This window comes from Cavia porcellus, unplaced genomic scaffold, assembly GCF_034190915.1.
Source record: "Cavia porcellus strain 051 isolate PalLab524CR breed Dunkin Hartley unplaced genomic scaffold, mCavPor4.1 scaffold_19, whole genome shotgun sequence".
NCBI classification, from domain to species: domain Eukaryota; kingdom Metazoa; phylum Chordata; class Mammalia; order Rodentia; family Caviidae; genus Cavia; species Cavia porcellus.
In genome coordinates, this window is record NW_026947502.1 from 53734254 (window position 1) to 53754482 (window position 20229).

Here is a 20229-nt window from a genome sequence, read left to right on the forward strand (position 1 = left end):
TTCCCAGTACCAAAAAAAGTTTTATTTTTTCTTACAATGAAAATAAATTTTAAAAATTGAAGCAATTTCAATGCAAATAGTGACTTTAGGCACAGCATTAATAGGAAAGGGTAGGTATATTCATCAATTCATAATGTTTTTATTGGTCAGACTCAGCCTGTATATTTGAAAGTTGCTGTCACTAGCAGCTTCTTCTGATGAAGAAGCTACAATTTTTGAATGTTAGTATGCACCAGGATAAGGGCTTTTCAGACATTTTTTAAACTAATCTAATACCCTGCAAAGGACCAGTTCTTTTCTCCATTGCATCTGAGCCTCGGACTAGTGCAACTGGCCTGTGATCCAAGCTCGGAGATGGAAAAACCCCATTTCCATTCCAGATCTCCTTAATGCAGATTCTACACCTCGTGATGAGATCAGAGATGTAGGGGAATTAACTTACTTCAGCTCCCACAGTTAGTGGCTGGTAGAATCAGCAGTGGAATTCCAGTCTCTGATCTCAAAGCTGAGGAGTTGAACGTTTTTGTTTTGTTTTGTTTTGCTTTGCTTTGTTTTGTTTTGTTTTGTTTTGTTTTGTTTTGTTTTGTTTTGTTTTATACTGGGAATTGAACTCAGAACCTTGTGCTTGCCAGTCAGTCACTGTAGCACTGAGCTATAACCCCAGCTCTAAATTGGGTATTCTTTGGTTCTAATACCTATCTCCTACTCTGCTAAATTTGACACCCTCAGCCAGCTGCCTGTTTAACGTGAAAAAGTTGAGTTATAGATCAGTGACTACTGTAAGGTTATGCTTCTTGTCATTCCCTCAGGAAATCACAGATTGAGTTTTTTTTTTTTTTTTAAGAACAAAAGAAAGAAAGAAACATTCATACAATTAAAATTGAAAAAAGTTTCTTTGCTTTTACAATATAATCATAACATTCCTCCTTATCAGTTTAATTAGAAGAAATAATGTCTCCAATCTTTTGCCTGTTAGCTATTAAATTATTTGTCCTTAGGGTTGCCAAATAATAATTAAGTGATTTTTATTGAAAAGAAACCTTAAATGGACTTCACCATGAGAGACAGAAAGGAACTGCTCTGCTGATGAGAAGAGATTGTGAGCATCACCACCATCCCCTCCCAGCACATCCAGAGAGAGGCAGCTCCTCTGGGACACTGAGCTCCACCGTGGCATGGCCCCAGAGCTGGGAAGCTAGACATCCATTGAGTTTTGTCCATTAATGAATTAAATACCTCTGAATACTACTCTGTGCCTGTGTGAAGTGTTATGCTGAGTTTATGGAGAAGATGCCATTTCTGACCATGGAAATGACCTCCTTGTGAGCTCTTTGGACACCGCAAACACCCTTGGGGCTCTTCTCTGTAAAAACTGAACCAGACTTTGTCACTCTGAGCAGAATTACTTCCATTTTAGCCGTGAGAATGCTCAAAAGTTATCCTGCCGATAATTGATCCTGAAACACTCTGTGCTCATGGCTCTTCACAGCCTTAAGGAAGCCTTTTCAAGAAGCACCCATGTCTACCTTTTTCCTTACTTTTGCATAGTTTACATTTATCTTCTATTTAAATAAAATCCCAGATACAGCAAAGTAAAGGGGGAAAAAACGAGGCAATTTTAAGCCTTCATATTAAGGCTTTCGTTTTGTAGAATGAAAACATCTTTTCATTAAGATGCCCGAGTGCATTCGCTGTATAGTGTTAATTACCTAATGACATTAGCACAGTGTGCCACATAATAGCTTCTCACAATTAGTTGGCAAAATACTTTAACATTCGTTATCTCCTATGGGGCTCACAACAACTCCAGTAGCAAAGCAATTGGGTAGAGCTTTATTTCACAACCACTGGAACTTGGGTCAGATTTGCCTGGGGTCACACACCAGCCTCTGTGTTGTAAAGAGGGTGGGGCTTAAGCACTACCAATCTAATCCTGCTCAACAGCTGTGTGGCCACAAGAAAATTCTTTTACTTTCCTGAGCTGTAGTCCCTTCACATGCACTGGCAATCAGTAATCTTTGGTATATGTCAAGCACTATTCTGAATTATGCATGTTTATTTACTTAATCTTTAAAATTCTGTTAACATTTTATCAGTGCAGAAAATAGAACATTAAGAAATAAAATAACTTCTCTAATACAGAAAACGAGTGACAGAGCAAAATGCAATAGTCTGTCATTAGAGTACATGGTTATTAACTCTTATGCCATAGTTCTTACATAAGAACAATTCAAATCTATACTATGATTGTATCAGTCAAGATAGTTTTATTTATGCTAAAGTAACAAACATCCTCCAAAATCTCAGTGGCTTAAAATAGCAAGTATTTTTTAATTCATATTTTGTATCTATTTTGGAACAAAGAGGGAACAGGAAGGGGCCACTATATATCATTGTGATTTATGGATCTTGGTCAAGGAAGATTCATCACCAAGTTCCTTGACTGATAGAGGAATGAAAATAGTCTAGTAGGTCGGGCTTCTAGGGCATCAGTCCACGAGATGATACAGCACTTCTGCTCATTTTTCATTGGTGGAAGATAGCATCAAATATTTAGGAAAGTGCAATTCTAAAAAATTGTTGGATACTATCATTCCAGACATAGCTAGTGGACAGCACATGTGACCCCTGTCAACAACACAACAAGAACCCACTAGGGAAGCCCATCCAAAGTTGACATGCATCTCTCAATGCTGGGTCCTATTTCTGTTCTTACTAAATTTTTAAAATGCTCCCTACTGTTTACATGATCAGTGGATAAAGGCTGCCATATTTTTTTTAATTTTAAAGTTACAACAATGACCCAGGAACTTTATGAGTCAAGAATCGCCTCATCCTTAGCCAAAGAATTCCTTCTAACAGTCACATCTGACCTTTCTAATATTTAATTTATTTCTGTATTTCCATATTCTCAACTCACTTCAACTTTCTTTCCTGTCTGAATAACTTTGCATGGTTTTACATGTGTCAGAAAGAGAGTTCAAAGATCTGGTTTAGTGTATGGACTCATTCATTCACTTGTTCTTTTCTCACTTTTTTTAAGGGAGTAGACTCACATTTTTTAACCCTATTCTATGATGCACTAGGCAGTGTGAGGTACAAATGTGACCCAGGAATATTGTCTTTATCAAAAAACATAGGTATATGGGCATGTGGATAAAGAGTACCTGATACTTCCATGCATTCACTGACTCAGTCAGCATTTATGGAGCCTTGGTCAAGCGCCATAGCCAATGCAGTATTATGAGTGGTGTATAACAGGGAATGGTGCAAAGTCCCTACCTTTAATTAGCTTAGGAGAGGTAGGATATATCACCCTAAGTATAGTTCACTCAAGATGTAATGGAAAGACTAGGACGGTAAGTAATCCAGAATAAGCAATTGCAGCAGCTTCCTAGCAAAGGCTACACTCAGGTTTCACCATAATAATTGAACAAGAGCTCTTCAGCTGAATGAAGCACTGGACCAGTGGAACTGAGGCAGTGTTATGGGCCCAGAGAGAGGAGAAGGAACACAGAGCTCAAACAACGACTTAACAGTTAGGATGGCTAGAGTTTAATGTGTGCGTGAGAAGTGGGTGAACAGCTAAGGCGTGGGATGGATCATGAAGGACCTGGTTATGCCAGAGTAGGAATTGTCCATTTTGTGTTATAGGCCAGTGATAACTAGATATTTTGCTCCTTCACCCCTTTTCATAAAATTATATGGAGACACACAATATGTAGTAATTTATATTAACTATAATCATGTACTGTACTTAAAATGTATACCATAAAAATATATATGAAGTATGAATTTTAAAGACAATGAAGAAATAAATACTTTTAATTCAATTACAGCATAAAAATCTTTTTATTTTCACCACTTTTTAGTGAGACCATTCGATCTGAGCATAATTTTTGAAGTCAATAGAGATACTCCTCTTATAATGAGATTACTTCTCAATAAGCTTATCATAAATTTACAGTATAAGTCTAAAGTGCATTAATGTACCTGACTTACCAATCATCTAAGATTTATAACACAGCACACCACAGAGAGCTGCTTGATCATCTTTAGGGCTTTGTGTCTGGCTGGAGATGCGGCTCATTGCAAAAGATAACACTATCACAGAAGGCTTGCCCAGGAAAAATCTGAATTCAGAATTCAAACTGTGTTTACTAAATACTGAATGCATATCAGTTTTGTACCACACAGAGCCAAAAAATATTAAGTCAGGCCACCTCCCTGAGCAAAGTTTTCACAGTACGTCTGAGGAGAAAATTTATGAAAGCACATTAAATATGCATAAAGAGCTTGGGATATTCAAAGAAAGAAGAAAATCTTTTTAGTTATCAAGGAGTCAAAAAGCCTTCATGGAAGAGGTGGCGCCTGACAAGCCAAGAGATGCATGGAGTAAACTAGATTGATTCTGCCACCAGGAGTCAGGACTTTCATGCTGGCCTTATGATGTGTCTCTCCATTCACCTGTGTCAACAGATACGTGCGGTCCAGAACAAAGCATGATGTTGACATGCGGATTGGAATTCACTCAGGCTCAGTGCTGTGCGGTGTGTTGGGGCTGAGAAAGTGGCAGTTTGATGTCTGGTCTTGGGACGTGGATATCGCAAACAAGCTTGAATCTGGAGGAATCCCTGGGTAAGTCAAAACAAAGCTCTTTTGTTGCTTCACCTCTGTTATTTCTTAACTTTATGATAGTAGGTTTCCTGTATGCACAGTTCAGAAGCAAAGACGTAAGAAGTAATTATTTGAAAGGAGATCAGACATTGAAGCATCACATAATATTGGCCTTAAAGTAAAATAATTCAGGGGCAACAAAGATAATGAAACAGCCCTGAGGTACTCAGGTCTCTGCTCCACAAAGCACTGGTTCTTAGACTTGGCTGCACGTTGGAATTGCCAGGGGAACATTTTCAAAATACTGGTGCCCAGATCTCACATTCATTCATCTAAAGCAGTATCTTAAATTCTTAAGTCAAAACTAATGGCCAGCCAAAATTAAAAACCTAATGACCACTGATGTACGTATTATCCTGCTCTCAGCGTAGGAAATTCAGGGTCTTTTTAAACTCACTTGTACTCCAACTTTGGCTGTCAATACTGGTTAGTATAGAATCTCCAGAGAAGCTACCAGCCTGTAAAGGTGAATTAAGCTTTATAAAGTAATATTAATATTAAGATACCACTTACAAAGCCTGGAACTGAGATCACAAATGTGTACGAGCCAGTGAGTTACTTTCTGTTGCCTCTCTTTCTGAGAGATGATAGATAGATGGATAGATAGATAGATGCTGATAGGTAGGTAGGTAGATAATAGATTTATAGGTAGGCAATTGACAGACTGATGATAGGCAGACAGACAAATAGAAGCCATCTACATGTATCCCTCTCTCCATTGCCTAGGTCTGCCTTTGAAATCAGATCTGCCTTTGTTATAGTTTTTTGCATTTACTATCAGACAATGCAATATCATGAGGAAAAAATGACAAGAGATGGAATCAGAGAAACCAAGATTCCCACCCTGCCCCTACTAAATCCTTTTACCTTCATGGCTTATGTGAAGCAAATACAACACTTGCCGTGAGCTTTTCATGTTAATTCAGCTTGCACCGTGTAACTGTGACAATTCAGGCCAGTACTTAACACCTCTAAGTCTCAATTTCTTCAGTGAAGGAAGAGAGATAATACTTGTGATATGGTGCCTTGTGGGTGATTTCCTTCCTCCATGAGAGTTTGTTTCCTCATCTGCTGAACAAACATAATCCAACTCACAGATCTTTTATGAATTCTACAGGGACCAGGTGAGATTTGCAAGCTGTACAGGGATATAACCATATCAACTGCTGTGCTTAGAGGAGATTCCACACTGCCTGCTATTTGCCACCACTGTTTACCACATGGGTCAGGGACTGTATTAAACCTGGTGTGTCCTCACTAAGTTTCTTAAATCTCCAAGTTCTTTGGGATTTTCCTCACTTGCTAAATTTAAACCACACACAGCCAGCCCAACTATGTTGCAGAGCTGTCTCTTCAAAGCACATCTGAACAAGAGGTTGGGAACCTCAGAACACAGCTCTGAGGAGCTGGAGGATACTGCTTCAACATTCGGAGTCCATAGTGAATATTCTCACCCAAACTAAGTAACAGGATACTTACTAGACTTCAATCACGAATCATGCATTTAAACCATGGTTTACTCAGTGGCTATTTCCTTAGCTCTGTCTCCAGTTTCTTCATCGCAGAATTGTATATTGAACTCTAAATGCCTCCAGATGTTAGTTTCAGGTGTCACAATGCTGGTAAAGAACTTAGATGTCTCTGCAGCACACAGCTGGGTTTAGGACTGGACTGTGTCCAAGGGCAAGAATTAGGGAATGCCAAACAGGTCTCCAGACTCCCCCTGCTTTGTGCCCATAATTTGGGCTCCAGCTTTTCTGCTTCTTTACTGTCTGATTCTTCACCCTCACTGAGGCCTCAATTTCCAGAGCAATGGTTAGCCAGCTTCAGTGTGCATTTCACAAGAGGGCTTGTGAAGCCACAGGCTGCTGGGCCACCCGCTCAGAGTTTCTGACTAGGTGTGTATGCAGCAGGACTTCTCAACATGCCTTTCAGACAAACTTCCCAGTGATGGTGACTCTTCTGGCCTTGGTTGTTGGATTTTGTGGTGCTGAAGTCTCCTTTTACAAGTGATTCTTAATTTACTTTTTACTTTCTATCCTGAGCAACAAATTGGCCAAAATAAGCACAAATGATAATAAAGTTTAGTGTTTATTAAAGGTAGAAAAATAAGCTCTGCAGAGTCAGTTTGGAAAAAGTAAAGTTAGGGGGAAAAATACATACATTCCATAGAGAAAGCCTGGGTCATCATGAAGAGGAAGGAGTGGAACTTTCATACCTGCTGTCCTTTTTTTATATTTCTCATGGTGGTGTCCAGTCTAAGGCCATCCTGGTGGGAACCTACTTACGTTCTCACAAGAAGTCTGTGCACAGGACATTGGGAATTGCTTTACACAAGTGTCCTGAGATTTTGTAATTAAGAGATCATGCCTGCTTTCCCAGCTCATTTACCCAGACACTAGCCCCCTGCACCAGTACCACACTTCAAAGACCACTGCTGTTGAGCTTTTGTTAAGTTAGATAATGCCTATAAAGTTCTTTGTTCTGTGCTTAGTAGATATGAATTGTGATTGTGGTTGCAGGAGTTACTATGTGATCTATGGAGAGTCTTAGAAAAATCCTAAAAGTAATAATCCTTGTCTCAGTTCAGCCAGGCTATCAGCCTCTGATAGAACTTTGGACCAGACATGTACTCCTTGTTCCTAGGCCAGTTTCATCACCAGAAGAAGAAAAATAAGAGAGATAGAGACAGAGAGAGGGAGGGAGAGAGAGCCAGGCCTACCACCTAGGGCTGTTGGGAGAATAAAAATTATATGAGCTAGTCCATGAAGCCAGTATACGGAAACACCTCTGATTGCAAAATAACAGTGAAGTAAGATAAGCAGTGCACAGCTAGTTTTTATTTACTATCCTATCATTACTGTATCCTGGCATTTAAAATTATCACAAATGTCAAGCTTCCCTGACATTTTCTGATATATGACACTATTTTCTGAGAACTCATTCATTTCCTTAAAGGAAAAATACAACCACCAGACTGTCATCTCTGCAAATGCCACACCCTGAAGCTCCGAGCAGTAGCAAGGACGGACAGATACAGCTAATGCCCAGCTCCTACCCAAACAATTCAGTGTATATTGATTAGAACTTCAACTGAAGAATAAGTCAGAAGTGAAGTCAAAAGTGTCTTTTATTTCCAAAAACATGGTACTGACTTAGTATATGCAAATATTAGTCCCCCAACACCGGTAGCAGAATAACGAAATGCAGAAATCAAAATGCCAAACAAGATTGATATTCAACTTCTTTACTTTAAAAGAAAATCACTCATCAAACTTTATCAAATCCTTCTAAGAATTTCATATATTCTAGGGGAAAGCAAATCTCTAAAACCTAGTTCAGAGCTTGAGGTTGAAATAGACAGTTGTTTCTACTTCAAGGAAGATCAAATGAGTTTTCATTCTTTCACATGAACACTGTTGAGTTCCTACATATTGCAGAAGCATCATAAGAATATCCTGCATTTATTTTTCAAAACAATTCTAACATCTTTCACACATTTATTTTTAATAATGGGAAACTTGCACTGAAATCGATACATATGAGGATAATAGTTTGGAAGATGTAGAAAATGTGTCTTAATTGATCAGAAATGTATTGAGAGTTTTGGTTTCTTTACATATCCTTTACAACAAACTATCCTCTCTGTAAGCAAATGGGTTAGGAGGGTAAAGGGGGAGCAGAGATATACTAGAAGTGCAAAGCATTTGGAAATACCACTTAAAAAATTAAAACTTGCCTTCATCCTTTCTCTGGAAATATTGTTTCTAAAGTCACAAAAGCCAAGCAAAGAATGAAGCATCTATCTTATCTCTTCATCTATCTACAAGTGTATTAAAGTTGGCTTGCATGAGTGACTTTAAACTGAACCAGGCAGTAGGAAACTATCAGTTAGCATGCAATAGTATGCTGGATTGAAGAAAACCCATTGTATGAATAACTAAAGACAGCATGGGGCACCATAATGAAGGAAAATTAGAAAATGAGCTTGACATGACAGAGTGAGAGAACAGAGGCTCCAAAGGCCTCACCCTGAAACTGGACCATCTCCTGCGAGCCTCGAGGAGACACGGGACATATGATAGTCATTCAACCCACATGGCATATTCTTTAGGGTATACTCCTAATAATTTAAGTATTTGCATTTATAACCTTTACAGAGCACCATGCACTATTTTGACTGTTTAACACAAATTCCCCCTTGTAATACTTACCATGACCTTGAGATAGGTAATGCTATTTTCACATTTTTATGGATGAGAAAAAAAAAAGTCACAAGGATTAAATAATTTGTCCAAGGTCTCTCACCTCCCGAGGAATAGAATTAGGGTTAAAGGGAGGCCATCTAGAAACACAGTCCATGTTCATTTCTACTTGCCAGTTTCATCACCCCACAACACAGCACAAGTCACCTAACTGTGAAAACCACAAAATTCTTCCCCACAGGAACTACTGTGTAAGTTTCCATTAATCAAGTTTGATCGTATATTATATCGCTTAAAAATGAAGCTTGGTTTAGGAGCTACATTGGCAAACAGTTCTGCAGCAATGAGTTACTTAACTCGTGGATCATCCTAGCCAGCTGCCAGACTGTATATATCCATAGCTTTGTTCTCTGCTCCTTGCAATATGCATGTTTTTGGGGAAATTGTATCTAACTATAGTTTTCCAAAGGACATTCAATGTGGCCCTATGAGCCTATTAAACTTGCCCTTGTTTTAAGATGATTCTAAACATATTGGAGAACATAGGCATGAATATATGAAAAATGAAATATTAGAAAAAGTTCCAAGAGAGTAAAAAGAACTATTGTTGCATGGTGATTTGACAATAATTGCCTCTGGGCTTCAGAAACACTTATATCACTCATTTTTCCAATGTAATCAACATTCCTGAAAAAATTACTGATGCTTTAAAATGCTGAAAATTGTAAGAAAAGTCAAAAGTAGTGCTTAGATGTCATTAATTGCCTGCAATGTCCTGGAAAATAAAGTTAGTGACATCTCACCCATGAATTTATGTTCGTACTGGTCTTTTCTTTATTCTTTCCACATTTAGATAGACACGTGCTGACTCTGTGTATGTATCATAACAGTATCCCATATGCAGCCCTGATGATGGCTTTACCCTGGACAAACAGACAGCAGTAGCCAATTACAGGCAACAGCAGAAGTGTGTAATGACCTATACTCTGTGCACACAGGAGGATTCACATTTCCAAAGCCACTCTGGACTGCCTCAATGGTGACTATAATGTGGAAGAGGGTCATGGGAAAGAGAGGAATGAATTCTTGAGGAAGCACAACATAGAAACCTATTTAATTAAGCAACCTGAGGAAAGTCTGCTGTCCTTGCCGGAAGACATCGTCAAGGAATCCGTGAGCTCCTCAGACAGGAGAAACAGTGGTGCAACCTTCACAGAAGGATCCTGGAGCCCAGAATTGCCCTTTGATAACATCGTGGGAAAGCAGAATGTAAGTCTTGACTTCCTTTTTCTGGTTAGTTGCAAATGCATGCCTGAGTTCATCTCCAACTCAGATGCCTGGGGAAAACTGATTTCATTTTTAACCTTTTCTCCACTGAGCACCATAATTGGAAATGATCAAACTTATCTCCTCAGGAAAGAATTAACCTATGTGTGCAATTTCAGGCAGAAATGCCAGTGAATTCCTGACACTACTCTCCTTTTTCTTTCTTTCTTTTTTAACCTAGCTGAAAATAAATGTTATGTGAAGCTGACTTGTAATTTTAGCAAAAAAAAATCACACATACTCGAAAAGATATAACTGATGCAATTAAACTAAAGAGGACAGTCAAGTACATGAGAATAACCCTTTCCTCTGCAGTTACAGTAAGAAGTTCTGAATTACCCTCTGAAATTCAAAACCGGTAGGGAACCCCTGATTTGGGACTGTAAAAGCAGCAACAAGTGATGCTCAAAGGAAGAGTAAGGGAGCTCAAGAGTAGCACACAATTTCAGATCAATCAGCAGCATAATTCTACTTTTATGTACTTCGATTTGCATCTTATATGAAGGACAGGGGTACAAGGTCAGTACGTAAGGGGTAAATCACTAATAATCAAATTATTGTTAAGAAATATTTTTCCAAATGCCAGATTGCCTTAAACTGAATGAGATCCTTATACCTCTAGAGGCACTAGAAAACTGGGATCGAGATCGAGCAAGGAAGACCACCAAAATGAAGAAATGGGTTCTGTCTTGTTTAGAATGTCTTTTCTTTTTTTTTTTTTTTTGCGGTGAAGAAATGGGTTCTGTCTTGTTTAGAATGTCTTTTCTTTTTTTTTTTTTTTTGCGGTACCATGATTGAACTCACAACCCGCACTTGCCAGGCAGGCACTCATGCCACTAGAATGTCTTTTCAAAGCATTAGCAAATCAGTTGCTCTGATGTGGATTCTGTTTTTAACAATTTAGACAAAGCACTTGTGGCTGAATTCATTCATGATGTGACTCCACTGAGCTTTTTTTTAAAGAAATGAGTGAATAAATCTAATATTTAAGATTTAGCTGACAATGCCTTTCAATGTGCTCCAGAGCCAAGAAGAAGCTGAGAGCACTATGAACTAAGGAAACCAAACAATAGTGTTTGGAATTTTATGAAGCATAGAAAGGGAAATTTTTTACATCCGTAGACCTGAACATTTTTCATTAACTTGTAGCTAAGAAGCATCTGTCTGTTTAAAGACATTTAAAGTAGAAAGCTTAAACTGCTAGAAGCATTTTTTTCTTCTGCATTTGAAAGACTGGTGGGGCACTTGGGGCCAGGTCAACTGCAATTCTCTTCCAGTTCTATGGGAAGGCTCTACAAGGCAATGCATTTGCCAGGGGCCACTAGGGGAGACTGCAGGTTAAGCCTAGCCCTCCCTCCGTGAAGAAGTCTACCCTCAGGCCTTGCTACTCCTTTATGCATGTTTAACTTTCCACACAAGTCATCACTGACTTCAGTGCCTACTTCTTTCCATCCCTGAATCAGTGTGCATGGCCTACTTTGCTATTATATACAATGAAGATTTTAACTGCTTCCCAAAGAGAGTAAAAGGCCAGTTGACTGTGCACTTTCTACTTTGTCTATTTATTATTAATTATTGTTAGTTATTAGAGAGAAAAAGGTGCATGCTTCACCCTGAATGCCTCATCATTATGTGTAAAGTTCTTCTTTTGGCTATTTTGCTTCCCCCCACCCTTTTGGAAAAGCCTCTCCATTACAACTGCTTGTGAGAATTGGGATAATTTCTTATTCTAATCTCAGTCACACCTGACCTCGCTACTGCTAAGAACTAAAAAGGAGACAGAGATGCTTGGTTCAATTTCAAGATTGATTAATGTGATAACATTTTATAATAACAATGGAAATATTTCTTTGCTACTTTTCTAAACATATCTACTGATGTCACCAAACAGTTATTTCAGACTGTGCAGTATTAGTCGAAGATTGTAATTACTGGTTTTTAAACATATCATATATTTAAATATGCCAGCTATTTTGCCTGGAAATAACCATCTGTGCCATCTTTTGCAGCAATAACCTTAATTCACTTTTATGTTTTTAGATTTAAAAGTCAGTGAGTGTGTGCTGATACTGATAAATAGCCACGTAGCCCAAAATAATAACATTTTGGAAATGATTGAGCAGATTAAAAGGATCATGACCATGCAGGGTTTGTACTTAGGTTTAATTCTAGAAGTCAGTGAGCCATATGTGCAATGTAGTGCTTCCCTAAAAGAGCTCAAGACTGGTCTGTCTGAGCCTGCGCTACGTCAAAATACCCAGTCAATTCCACAGACCATCTGAGTGTTTGCATAACACAGATAAAAATATACTAATGATTCATTGGGGATTTTCCAGCTCAATTGGCCAGATGTTTTGGCTTCCATTGTTTCATCATGTATGCTTAGAAATATTTTAATGACATTGTATTTTTGTGTCATCTATGTCATCTATCCTAAGCTATCTATAAAGCACATGTTCAAGTAGTTACAACTTATGCATTCATTCAATAAGGACTAGCTGAGCCTCTATTTAACAGTAACTACTGTTATTTTAAAAAGAATTAGCAGGTGGAATGAAGAAAAGAAACATTTTAGAGGTAAGAATAACCAGTACTTTGTATGCTTCATGAAGACAGGAATTGCACCTATATAGTTTAAGCTTTAATTAGAATAATCTGATAGGGGCTAGGGATTTCGCTCATGAGTTCAATCCCTGGTAACCAAAATAAAAAAGAATAATATCTGATAAATCACATAGCTTGATTAAAATTTGTTGAATGAATAACTGAAATATAATTATGGGTGGTGAGAAAGATAAACCAGTCAGATTTCGCATACAGGTTTCATGCTTGGGTATCTGGGTGGATGACAGAATTGTGAACTGAGATAGGCAATACTAGAATGAAGAAGACTGGAAAGAGAAGACTAGGAATTCAGTTCAGGACATGTTGGTGTGAGATACCAATGAGGCATCTGGGGAGAGACATCCAGCCAGCTGCTGAATATACTTGGTCATACAAGAACTGGATCTTGGCCTGCTTATCCAGATTCAAGTGCTAGAAGAAGTAAAAGAGTGAGAAATCACTGTAGACAACGTGTAAAGGCAGGAAGAGAGAAGACACAGGGCAGACCTTGGGGAACACCAAGTGAAACGTAAAAGAGAGTAAGGACTCATGGGTAGGGATACAGAAGCCAAATAGACTAAAACTTGGAGACATGGTACCGCAGACCTAGAGACCAGAGTGTTTTGAGAATGTGGGGACTCTCAACAAAGTCAGCTGTAGCCAAGAAACTCAGTAAGATAAAGACTTAAAACTGCCCATTAAAATCAGATTGAAGAGTATCTTTGGAATGATGCAGATTCGGTGAGATGGTGCAGTCAGGAGCCAGGTTGTGACAGCTGATGAAAGAAGGCTCTGGGTTTCCAAGAAAAGCTGGGCCTCACTCCTGCATTTTCTCCCTTCCACCCACCTCACTGGCATGGCAACAAGAAAAGATGCTAAGAATTATTCTGACCGCTTCAGGGAATCTTCTAGGCTCTACCTGTGCCTCGCTACACTCCCTTCATCTTGATGTTGTGCAGCTTCCTGCCCCTGTGTCTCTCTCACTGTACGTTGGAATTGCTGGTCTGAGTTTGGGTGTCCTACTTGCTATGGGATACCCTGAGCAGTGCATGTTGCATTTCTCACTCCTGGCATGGGCGAGGCTCTGCCTGTTGCCGTGGTGTCTTGGTTCCGTGAACCTGGGCTCAGTTACCAGTGAGGCTTCCCATGTCCAAGCTTCCAAGTCAAACAAAAGTGAAAAAACTAGAAGACAAAAAGTTTAGAATCACAAACAGACTATTGCAATTTAAGATTGCAAAAGTAAATGAGGGCAATTGAAGTAGAACAAAAGGGAAATTTTTAATACTTGGGATAGAATATCCAGAAATTTAAGGTATCTTCTTAGGATCACTCAGAATAAAAGCAAAATTAGGGCTGAAAAAAGATTATCGGAAAAGGTCCTCATATTAAAGATTATATCTTGCTCCTATGGTGCATTCTTTCACTAAAACCCATGTCTGGGCTTGATCATTCAGTCGCATAATGATTTAATGGGTACTCAATTTTTTCTAGATATTGAGAATCCAGCAATGAAATGAAAGCTCTGGTCCTTGTCCTTTAGGAGCTTAAATTTTAAATGAGTGGGAAACATAGGCAATTAACAAAAACATGTGACAGCTATGAAGGAAATAGAGATTGTGCAGATAGAAACCCTGCAGATAGGATTGTCAGAAAAAGCTTCTTTGAAGATTACAGTGCAGAAAAGACCCTGCCTGAAAACAACCAGGCTAAGAGCATCTCAAACATAGTAAACAGCTAAGGCAGAAAAAAGAAGTTTAATGTGTGAGAAGAGTAAAAGTCCTAAGCATCGGGTAAACAGAGAAAACAGAGGCATCACAAGGTACATGCTGAAGCAGACAGTAGATTGGCTTTGCAAGATTTCTTGAGTATGTGTCTTATAGCAAGGGAATGATAAGGTTTAAGCAGGATAAGGGTGTGGTCTGATTTAGACCCTGTTTATCTTCTGTGGAATTCATTGTAGAGGACAAAAGTGCACTCATCAGATAAAGTCCATCTTAGAGACATGACTTACAAAGGGATAACCAGGACTGAGGCTTTTAAACAGCTTTAAAGTTATCATGTGACCTCTATATTATTAGTTGTTTTAATCAGATTTTTATGACAAATGGGATGCCAGAGAGATGGAGCCACTCCTTTAGAAACAAAGCTCCTGTGTGGAGCATGATGCCCCTCTCCATCCTTCTCAGAGTCCACTGGTTTACTGCTCCACCAGGATTTTTTCAAGAGTTACATGGAGAAAAGCAAATTTTTGATTCCTTAATATATTTTCAGTCATTTTTTACATAACTCATTAACATGAAGTTAACCTGTACACTGCTGAAGATTATAAACAAAATGAAATTTTTAAAAAGATTTCCATACCAAAAAACACAGAAAACAAGTGCTTCATTACCTGCCATATAAGTAAGGTCACTACTGGAGAGAGAGAGAGAGAGAGAGAGAGAGAGAGAGAGAGAGAGAGAGAGAGAGAGACAGAGAGAGAGAGACGGAGACAGAGACAGAGAGAGAGAGACGGAGACAGAGACAGAGAGAGAGAGACGGAGACAGAGACAGAGAGAGAGACGGAGACAGAGACAGAGAGAGAGAGACGGAGACAGAGACAGAGAGAGAGAGACGGAGACAGAGACAGAGAGAGAGAGACAGAGACAGAGATAGAGACAGAGAAACTTTGGATCAGGTGCCACAGTGAAGGCATCATGCATATTTATTCCCTTTAACTACATACCAACTTACTGAGTAAGGGTAACTCACCCATTTCACAAATAGAAAAACTGTCATTCTAAGAGACCATCTAGAGGTCATGTAGTCAGTAATAACTGGGATTAGAGCCAAATTATACCTGACTCCAAAACTTGTCCACCTTTTATCATCCCATAAGCTTTGCTCTCCATGGTCTGAATATATTCTGGGTTTCTACTTTCTACCCTGTTTTTGACTGAGCCATGTGCATGTGGTATATGTGTCTGTATGTGGCTTTCCTTATGTATGCAAGTGTGCCATGTGTATATGTGTGGCATGTGTGTGTAAATGCATATGTGTGATTGTGTGGTATGTGTGTATATTCTCCCCTCCCCCAAAATATATGTGTCACTGGCTCACCAGGGCTATTTAGAAATTTTTGTGATAGCTCCAGAAATTGACCATAATCCTCTCCAGCCAGAACAAGGCAGTCTCATCCTACCAGCTGCTGTTCGCTACCTGAGTGTCCTATCATGATGATTGTTTGCATGGAAATAAGCAGAGCTAGGCATTATCTCCTCTCTGCCTAGTGATGAGGCAATCAACCACTTGATTTAGTTCCACTCAAACTAGAGAATTCTGAGACCTGGAGAAAAGGAGACAGAAGCAGCCTGGGCTAACAGCCAGGATGTTTAGGTTACTGTGTCACCACTGGTCCCAGTCAGCAGTCCTCTTAGGTTTTGTTCTCTGCATCTATTGGAAGAACAAGAATTATCATCTATATCCTGATCTGATTGGAACCTTCATGTAGACCCAGTGCTGACTCTCAGGTTCCTCATAGGCCCTGTAGGCTATAAGTTTTGTGATCTTGCGTTAAATCTCTGTGTGTCCCAAATTTTTGATCACTGATGGGAACAGCCAAATTGAAATCTAGAATAATGAACTGAATTACAAACCTGGCTTTTCTGTTGTCAAAAGACCATGAGGAATCACTTTGCCCGTTGCAGCATAGCGCTCTTACTGGCACAACAATAAGAGCAGACCTGACTACTCGATAATCTCTCTTACTTCTGCCTCCACTCCTTCACTGTCTCCACCCACGACCTACTCTGGACTCTGTGAGTACAAAGTGAGCTACATCTCCTTCAGCACCCTGCCTTCCAACCACAGCAAAGGACTCACCAGCAAGGGGTGGGAACACCCACTGTCTACAAAAGTTGGGCTTAAATTGTTATCCTACCAAAGTCTTAAACCTTAAAAATCAAATTCAGTAGGAATCAAAGCAAAATATTATGAAAGAATCTAAGATAAGCCCTCAAGGAATGAAATGCCATTTTCTCAACATTCTGGCTAATTGAGTTTTGATAATAAGCATCTGAACATTGTTATAAGCACCCTCACACTTTGCGTCTTTCAAGACCTGTTTTCAACATGATAATTGTGTTTCCTTGTCAAGTAACATTGATCCCTAGGATTTAGTTTTTCCTTCTTGTTTCTTCAGCTTTAAATTGGGATAGAAACTAAGGCCCCTTTTTTGCATACACAAGTCCCAAAAGAAAAAGAACTCATTGCATTTAATTTTACTTCTAATTCATTTTACTTCTGCTGTTCAAGCAGGGTAAGTCAGTCCCACCAAGATGCTATGTTCACTGACTCACCTAACCATTGATTTGTTAGCTGCTTATTGAGCAACTTCAATTTGCAGATAAGGTGCTAGTGTCGGGGACAGGCAAGGAAGGTGGGGTCAAGGGCTCAAGAGCTTGAAATCCATAGGTGTTGCTAACAAGCCAACAGGCTCAGTGTAAACACTGCAAAGATTATAGCAGCACGATGTAGTAGAGGCTGGACCCAAAGGCATCAAGGAATACTTTTCCAAGTAAGTGAAATTTGACCTGAAATTTACACTAGGAGTGAAGCTAGGAATGAGGGAAAGAGGCCCAGAAAGGAGAAGAGCAGGCCCACTTTCTTAGCTTACTTCCTACTGCTCAAGACCAAAACTCGAGCTTTTCTTTCCTCACACAAAAAAAATTTAACCTGAAATTTCTACTCCCTGGAAACAGCTGAAATATTGGATATTGGTCTTTAAAAGGAAGGTGTGTTTTCAGAGATTACTGCTTCTATGATAAGCTACCTTATATCTAACTGACCACCTTCAATATTGGTATGCTGAAAATCAGAGGCGAATTTTTCTCCATTCATTTTTAACGATCCTCAGCACTAGATTCTGTTTCGATGCTCGCCGGACATCAGCAAGCTTAGACTGGAGGATGGGGAAGACTTTAGAAATGTCCCCAAGTCAGGCTGATTCCATCTTGTCATATATGTCTTTCCCTGACACCTCTCCACTGCCTCCTAACACAGCAGCTCAGTTCAGTTGGGGAAGTTGTTAGAGGCATCTGGCCTTTCACTCTGTTCCAAAAAACAAGTGAATTTGAAGTCATCCAGAGAGTATTGAATGGATTAAGTAGGCAATGAAATCTATTAACTTTGGCTAATTATCCTTCCTGTCTCTGAAGTTCCTGAGATAAACTCCGGTGGAAGAGATAAAGGTAAATGAGGCTCCTGTTGAATTATGGATCTCAGAATGTACATTTTGGTTGGCAAGCATGTGACATATGGCCTGAGGTGACTGCAGAATAATAATTGAGTGAAATTTTTCTAAAACTAGCTAGGCTCTTTTTTTTACCAGGAATTGACGAGTTGTTTGCACACCCTAAAATTGTAGTCTGACAAACATAAGTCAACAAATGCTTATGCAGTATTTTAGATATACAATAGTAAATGCATGATATTTTAAAAACAGGTGAAAATAATGAGAAAGAGAAATAGCAAAAATATGGCCTCTTTTCCTTTCCTCATTCTCCCAATTTGAAGGCAAAGGATTGGGTATTACTTTACGATAACCTTGGTGCCCACTTTGTGGATGACTGGGCTATAGTCAACCACTGTACCATCTCTTCAGTGAGCAGCATTAATGAGTGTTCCTTTCTTTTCAGCACCCAAGACATCTTCCGTGGTTTTGATCTAGTGCAGTTGACATCTATGTGTGCTTTTTTTTCCAAGCAAAGTTGCATTTCATGTGAATAGTCATTTCTTACACTTTTTACAGTAATTTGACCCAGGCATTGTGACCTATCAGGGTTACTGCTGTGCATAAAACAAGGGGTGTCATCCCTCTCAGTTAAGTTAATCCAAACCACAGCAAAGACACTTAATATTTTTGTTGTTTTGAACACCCTCATCTTAGCTATTTGTGTGGGTGTCGAAGTTTACCTTCCCTGGTGTTAGAAAGGAATTGCAGTGGCTTATCGAGGGGAAGTGTCCAATCCTGGTGGAATGTTTTTGAAAAGTTCTCTCACCTGTCTAGAATCCTCAGACTACTATTGTGAAGCCCAGGTTATGAATGACTAGATTTGGTAATGTTTCTCCCATTCTGTGGCTTTTATATTAAGCTCAGTCCCTCAAGGAGTCTCTTCAGCTTGTGAAATGCTAGGGCTTTGGACCCATCAAGTATGCTTCAGCCCACTCAGGATTCAGATTCTGAATGACAAATGCAAAAAAAAACCCCACACAGGATGATAAAATCCCAGAAAAAATTAGACAATTACAATAGAAAAGTTTGTGTTAGAAAGGTTAAAAGATATAATCAAAGCCACACACTCCAAGATATGTCACAGGGTGACTGTAACGGGTTGCTCCTTTTTTTTCTTAATTTTGTCCAACCTATCACAACTGGAAAGCACTAACAGGGAATGGATTCTTCAGATTTCATAATGTACATGTCCTTCGGAAGAGTATTAAGAAAATCATGAAAAACTAAATTTTATTATTTTATTGGGTAATAATAGTCTGAAAAAACTCATCCTGATAGAAGTCCAACAACAAACCTGAGCAATTTATCATCAACTAAAGGTACAATATTTCTCTCACATGCTGTGTGAGTCTGCTTTCTGGCACTGTGACAGGATACCTGAGAAAAACATCTTAATTTAAGAAGGATTTATTTTGGCTAAAGTGTTAGAGGTTTCAATTCATGATTGGTTAGCTCATTTTTAAGACTGTGGCAAAGCAGAAGCATCATAGCATAGGACAGCTGGCTACTTCACGGAAGCCAGGAAGCAAAGAGACAGACAGCAGACAGACAGACAGGCAAGCTGAGACAATATATTGTCCTAAGGGCATGACCCCATGAGCTACTTCCTTCCACTGGGTCCCATCTCCTAAATTTCATCACCTTCCAATAAGCCATTAAATTATGAATCAGCCCAGGGATTAATCCACTCACATAGTTAAGCCCCTTGTGATACACACATCTTCCAAAAGACTCACCTCTAATATTGCTACACAGGAAGCCAAGCCTCCAACCTATGATTCTTTGAGGGATATGTCAGATCTGGATCATCATGTACCAAGGGAGAGAGTTATTTCTGAACTACAAAAGAGTTAAAAGTTTAGATGAATCTTGTAATATAAATTTCTCCACATTTCTATTAGGAAAACGTAGATACAAAGACACAACTACACTTCCATGGACTTCAGGCACTGATGTTTCTGAAAATCCTGCATCTTTGATGTTCATAAGTAGCTAAATAACGTAAGACCTGATAGATGTGATATATTTGCTTACTTACTTCCTGAGTTAAAATATTCCAGGCTGTGGGCCCAAGGTTACCCAAAGTCAGTGGGACAGTGGTCACCTCTTCAGCCACAGTCCATGAGATTTTGGCTCAGGCACTTC

At 39.1% G+C, this 20229-nt stretch overlaps 1 protein-coding gene across 3 annotated transcripts in view; it reads left to right on the plus strand.

Moving 5' to 3' along the window:
* Adcy8 (adenylate cyclase 8) overlaps positions 1–20229 on the plus strand; it is a 225732-nt gene that overhangs the window by 117775 nt on the left and 87728 nt on the right. For all 3 annotated transcript variants that reach the window (XM_063231066.1, XM_003467348.5, XM_013149932.3), the window contains exons 6-7: positions 4480–4638; positions 9881–10151. In XM_063231066.1, the coding sequence (XP_063087136.1) occupies positions 4480–4638; positions 9881–10151 (430 nt within the window). The remainder of the gene's footprint in view (positions 1–4479; positions 4639–9880; positions 10152–20229) is intronic.